The sequence below is a fragment of the Monoraphidium neglectum genome (genome assembly GCF_000611645.1).
Source record: "Monoraphidium neglectum strain SAG 48.87 unplaced genomic scaffold scaffold00955, whole genome shotgun sequence".
In the NCBI taxonomy this organism is placed as follows: domain Eukaryota; kingdom Viridiplantae; phylum Chlorophyta; class Chlorophyceae; order Sphaeropleales; family Selenastraceae; genus Monoraphidium; species Monoraphidium neglectum.
Genome location: NW_014012673.1, coordinates 1,014 through 6,892, shown reverse-complemented (window position 1 = coordinate 6,892; position 5,879 = coordinate 1,014). Strand labels below are relative to the sequence as shown.

Below are 5,879 nucleotides of genomic sequence, written 5' to 3'. Positions count from 1 at the left end.
GACCCGCAAGGCCGCAATTGAGGGCGCAAAGCTGCGCCAGGAGCCCACAAATAGCAGACATCCAAGGCTCCCTCTCGTTGCACCCTGCAGCGCCCACAGGCAACAGCTGGGGACCGCCCAGGCCCGCTCGCGCGGGGCACGGGCTTGGGTGCAACCGCAAGTGCCATGCGCTGCATGCTGTTGCAGCCGCATGCTGCGCCAGGCTGACGCGGCTCCTTGACGACGAACCCGCAGCCACCCGGGCATTCTCCACCAGGCACGAGGAAACGCCGCCGCACCAGGACCACCGCCAGCCTCCCTCCAAGCTGGCGTGCCACCATCACACCGCTGCCGCTGCGACCGCTTCTCCCTCGGGCCTGCAGCCCAGGGCCGCGGCTGCACAAGGCTGGGCGCTTAGCGGAGACGGCGAGCCTCGCGCTCCGACTCCAGGAGGGTGAGGATGTCACCTGAGAGGTGTAGGAATCACAGGGAGATAGGGTGATACGGCACAGTCATGACACAGGGGGAAACCACTTAAGGATGTCGCGCGCTGCCATTCCTGTACAAGCTGGCCGTTGATTTCGCCGCGCTGTGCCTGGTGTCATGCTGGCGCTGCAGCTGGCGTCGAGATGGCATACAAAAGCGCGCCGGCTTCACAGGCGCCGCACTGCGTTGAGACAGGCCGTGGCAGGCGCGGTGATCTTGACATGTGTAAAAGCGTCCGGCTGCGTGCACCGGTGCGTATTACCCTGCACACGGGTGCAAGGCTGGCTTGGCCCTGCCGGCAACACTGTGCGTGTACTGTAGGCGCTGCTGCCTGCTCCAGCCACGAGCCACCCGGCCGTCGCACAGTCCAGGCAATACCACACTGCTGGTCGTTGCACTGCCTGCAGAAACAACTGATTACTCCCCATCAAGCCAGCCGCGAGGCGCAACCACCATCAATACACTGATGCTGCTGCTGTTGCTGCTGCTGCTGGTGCCGCAGCTGCTGTCTGTACTGGAGCCGCAACTGCTGCGCTAATCCCTGCTGTCCTGCCTGCTGGTCATGTTCTCCATGCCGACTGCCTCTGTCACAGCCCCCTTGCCCCAGGCAGGCCCGATGCAAGTGGAAGCGCAAGCACACCGTTGTGGCGCTGTGCCCAGCACCCACCCTCGCGCACGGGGCCCTTCACGTTGCGCATGATGAGGCGGTTCTGGTCGTCCAGGAACTTCACGCGCACCTGGGTGACCTGTTAGACGCGGGCGGCCGCAGTCAGGCACCGCTGGGCGGCAGCCATCGCAAACAGGGCTCGCGCGTGGGAACAGCCCCTTTTCATACCTGGCCACGAGAGCCAGTCCGGCCGATGACCTTCATCACGATAGCGAGCTTAGCGGGCTGATCCTGCGGGTAGAACAGAACGAGCACGGCCAAGCAGCGTGAGCACAGCCCTCGGGACCTCGCAGAGTTGGCATGAACCTAGTACATAGACAGGTCCAGGGTGGCTGCCAAGCGGACTTTCGCGAGCTGCAGGGCCAGCCCCCCGCCGTCCTCCTCCTCCCGGACAGCGCAGGACGTCCCACCATTTTGCTGCTGCTTTACTGCCGCCCGTGTAGACAACGGATGCCGCGAAAGAGGGCGTTGTGGGGGAGCGCATGCCGGGTTGTGCGCTGCTGTGAGCGTCGCCCGCCCAGCTGCCGCAGCACACAGCGTGGTGCCCGGCGACGGCCAGGCGGACGCCATGCTCCTGCCCTTGCAAGAAGGTGGCGTGTAGCTGCAGTCATTGCTACAGGCACTGCTGGTTCCAACCATTTGGGTGGATCCACAGCCAGGAGGAGGTGTGGTCCGCCTCCAACCCCGGACGGCAACCCGCATCGCATGCGGGCACTTGCGCAGCCCTACCCGAGGCCCGGCACTGCCTTTACTGAGTGCTGGGTTGCCTGTGCACCCCCCCCTACACCCTGCCTCTCTGGCCCGGTCAACTTGAACATCGCATCCCTCTCCAGCAGACGCACCCAGAGGGCCTCTCCAATCAGGTGAGCAGTACCGTATTTTTGAATCCACAGCCAAGCCGGGCCCAGGCGCGCCCCACTCCTGTTTTTACCAATACTTCGACCATGCATTCAGGAGCCGCAAAATAGTGCGATCAAAATGGGGAGCGCGAGTGCAACTTCGTAAACAAACATGCCCCGCAGGCCGTCAGGGCGGTGGCCCCCTGCAGAGGGATCGCGCTTTCATGGAGGGGCCGCAGCACGGGCCGTGCAGTCCAACTGACTGTGATGTGTCTCTATGGGGCTCTTCAAAGTTTTGCGTGATGCGTTCACAGACCCACCCAATCATGCGTGCAAACGCACACGCGTGCATACACATGCCAGAAACACGCGCGTGCACACACACAAACACACACACACACACACAGAGAGGCATGACAGCTTCAACAACCCCAGGGGCCCGAGCAAGTGCGTCAGCCGCCCAGCTCGTGCGGCCACCAACCGCAACCCCCAATGGGGCGCGAGTCCGGGACCCCTGGCCGCCGCACCGCGTCAACGCAAAGTAGCAGCAACACGGCACACGGCGCGGCCCGACGCAATGCGACGCGTTATCAAAGGAGCCGCCCGGAATCTCAAAAATAGGGGCCCGCGTCGTGCCTGGCAACATAGCCTGCGGCGCAGCATGCGCACGCCTCAGTTCAGTTCAGTTCGAGCTCTACGGCTGCCGCAGCTTCGCGGCAGCCGCTGCTTGCGACGGGCGCTCGGGCCCTGCGCGCGTAGCAGCGCGGCATACAGGGGGGCACAGCGGCCAATCAAAAGCGCCATATGGGCACCTTGGAAAAAACATGGGCGAGGCCGATCGACAGCGCACTCAAGAGGCAGGTGGGAATGCGGGTGAAGGGGCCGTCACAGGGAGGCCCTGCCGCGCGGGCAAAGAGGGCGGTGATCCGGGCCGGGCAAAAGGGTCGCCGCCCGGCAGCAGGCGCCGGGCGGCTGCCGCCGCGGGGCCGTGCCGCGGCTCTGACGGCGCGGCGCCGCTGGTCGACGCGAGATCCCGGGGAGGGACAGCGTTCGAGGGGCCGGCCACCCGGCAGTGCGAATCAGGCTTGCACACACATCAGTTCAATTTCTACGTGCCTCGCGGTACAGTTCGGTCCGCCATGCGATAAACGAGCCGCCGGTCGCTGGCAGGCGGGCTCCGCGCGCGTGTGCGCCTGCGCGCGCGCGCCGCGGCGGCCGGCGCCTGGCGGGCGTGGCTGTGCGAGGGGGAAACGGCTGTCGCTTGCTACTCAGCCGTCGGACCGGCCTAAAACAGGGCCCCTGTCGCAATGGGGGGCGCCGGCGAACACAATCACATCACAGCAGCCGCACACGCAGCTTATAACACGCCAGCCAATCGCTGTGTTGTCCAGGGGCGATCCCACAGCCAGAACCAGACGAGGAGAATACTTCAAAGGCGCAAGAGTGCTTCAAGGCGTGCGGCCGCTGGGGGCAGCCGGTTGAGGGTGGCGGCCGCCGGCGCAGTGCCACCCTGCAAACTCGGCGGCTGGCTGGGGAGGGGGATCGGGGAAGGGGGGCGTGGAGGCATGGATGACAAGTGCAGGGAGCTGTGAGGAAAATGTTGATGTGCCGCTTTGGGGCGCCCAGTGCCCCCTGCAATTGGCAGCGGGGCAAAACTGTTGCGCGTGTGCGCGTGTGCGTGCAGCGCGGGCCAGCACCGGGCTGGCGCGGGCGCCAGCTGCGGCGCTGCTCCCCGGGGCCTAGCGCGCCCCGGCCTGGCGGCTGCCTGCAGGGCTTCTAAGTGCTTTGCAGGGTTACCTAAAAACGGTTGAAGGAAGAAAATTGGGGCCACGGCAACCTTGGGTAACAATCCGGCCGCACAAACGTAAAACTGGGAGTCGACGCCTGTGGTCCAACGCGGCGTGAGCCCTTGCCCGGGGCGCCGCACGTCACGCGCCGCCCCGGTCGGGGGCCTGCGGCTGCGGCGCGCCCTGCATTGCCAACCGCTGCAGGAGGGCGCCCAGCTCCTCTACACCCAGGCCCACCCCGCCGCCCGCCTCGACGGCCGCCTGCGCGGGCTGCGGCGGCTGCAGAAGCGCGGGAGGTAAGTTCGGGCGGGCAGCAGAAGAAACTGTAGGGGAGATGATGGGCGACTGCTGCTCCTGCTGCTGCTGCTGCTGCTGCTGCTGCAGAAGCTGCTGCACCTGCAGCTGCACCATGGAAAACTGCGCGTCCAGCTGCTGTTGCTGCAGCTGCGGTTGCTGCAGCTGCAGCTGCTGCCCCATCGCGTGCCAATTATGGGCCGCGGAATGCGCACCAGGCTGCTGGGCGGAGGGCCCAGCCCCATACGTGGGCGCGCCGTAAGGTAATGAGGCGCCCGGCGGAATTCCGCCGGCATGCCAGGCATGGGGCGCGGCTTGCTGCAGGGAGTCGGCACTGAGGCTGTAGCCGCCAGCAGAGGCGGCAGCAGCGGCGCCAGGAGGGTCGCAAAGCACACCCCAGCAGGATCCACCGCCGATGCCCATCTGCTGCTGCACCATAATCATCATTTGCTGCTCTTGTTCTTGCTGCTGCTGCAGCAGCTGCTGCTGCTGCTGTTGCTGTTGCTGCTGCTGCTGCTGCTGCTGCTGCTGCTGCTGCTGTTGCTGCTGCTGCTGCTGTTGATGCTGCTGCTGCTGCTGCTGCTGCTGCTGCTGCTGCTGCTGGTGCGCCTGCCGCTGGCCTGGCGGGGGCGGCCGGATCATGCCCTGAGCAATGGCGACCGCCGCCTGCTGCTCCAGCTCAGCCGTCAGCTGCTGCGGCTGCCGCCCCAGGGAGTGCGCCTGCGGCGGCCGCGCCGCGTCGCCGCTGGCACCGCCTGAGGCCCCGGCCGCGGGCGCGGGCAGCCCCTGCGGCCGCCGAGCGCCCGCAGGCACGGGCGAAGGCACGGGCGCCAGGCGCTGCCGCGCCGCGCCGCCGCCGCCGCCGCCGTTGCCGCCGCCGCCGCCGCCGCCGCCGCCCCCGCCACTGCCACTCCCGCCGCCCGCGCTCCAGCCGCCAGAGCCGGGCGACTGGAGCGCGGCGAGGTGCATCGCTTGCTCTGCATCAACCAGCGTCAGCTGCTGCTGCTCCTGCTGCCACATCCGCGCTGCCTGCTCTGGGTCCCGCAGCTCTTCGGGGCGGTGGGCGAAGAAGCAGAGGCGCTGGTTGCAGCCGGGGCCGTTGCGGCAGAGGGAGGTGCGGTAGCGTGTGGGGTGCAGCCAGTACTCTGCGGGGCGTGGGTGTGGCGGCGGGTGGGCGGGCAGGCGGCTATACGGTGTGTGGTGTGTGTTTTGTGGTGTGCGGTGTAGAGAGAGAGAGTGTGTGTGTGTGTGTGTGCGCGCGCGCACGTGTGTGTGCGCGCGCGACAGACAGCCCATCTTAAAGAGAAAGAGCGGGAGAGAGAGAGAGAGAAAGAGAGAGAGAGAGTGTGTGTGTGTGTGTGTGCGCGCGCGTTTGTGCTTGCGCGTGCACGCAGCTGCACGCAGCTGCATGCACATGCAAGCACATGCGATTGCAAGCATGCTGGTGTTGCTGAGCGCTTCGCAGATGTGCAAACATGCATGCAAGTCAGCCCATGTCTGAAGCACAGCGGGCGAACGCCTCGCGTCCGATCCGTGGAAGCCCACGCCGCTCGCGCTCACACTCACCAAACAGCTGGTGCGCATAAGGGCAGTCGTCACCCGCTGCACAAAACTCGCCCTGTAAGGAGAATGAGCGCAGGCGCTGCCTCTGCGTCATCCGTCCGCTCGGGTGGTCACTTTACCTTCTGTCTTGAGCGCCGATTGCCCCACCCCTACTGGAGTTGCAGCGCACTCACCCCCCAGTTGGCGACCAACCTCGCAAGCCGCAGCCGCCCGCTGCAAGCATAGGCCCCACGCGCGCGCGCCCTGCCGGCCCCGGCGCCCCGC

At 66.7% G+C, this 5,879-nt stretch overlaps 2 protein-coding genes across 2 annotated transcripts; both read right to left on the bottom strand.

The window, feature by feature from the left end:
- Positions 1 to 393: 393 nt before the first annotated feature.
- Positions 394 to 1,545, bottom strand: MNEG_6069 (40S ribosomal protein S28; the record flags this gene model as incomplete). The annotated part of the gene is made up of 4 exons (XM_014045454.1): positions 394 to 446; positions 1,133 to 1,211; positions 1,301 to 1,363; positions 1,543 to 1,545. The coding sequence occupies 4 exons, from the start codon at positions 1,543 to 1,545 to the stop codon at positions 394 to 396; spliced, it is 198 nt and encodes a 65-aa protein (XP_013900908.1).
- A 2,354-nt stretch (positions 1,546 to 3,899) lies between these two features.
- MNEG_6068 (hypothetical protein) lies at positions 3,900 to 5,072 on the bottom strand (the record flags this gene model as incomplete). The annotated part of the gene is made up of 1 exon (XM_014045453.1): positions 3,900 to 5,072. The coding sequence occupies one exon, from the start codon at positions 5,070 to 5,072 to the stop codon at positions 3,900 to 3,902; it is 1,173 nt and encodes a 390-aa protein (XP_013900907.1).
- Between the last annotated feature and the right edge of the window lie 807 nt (positions 5,073 to 5,879).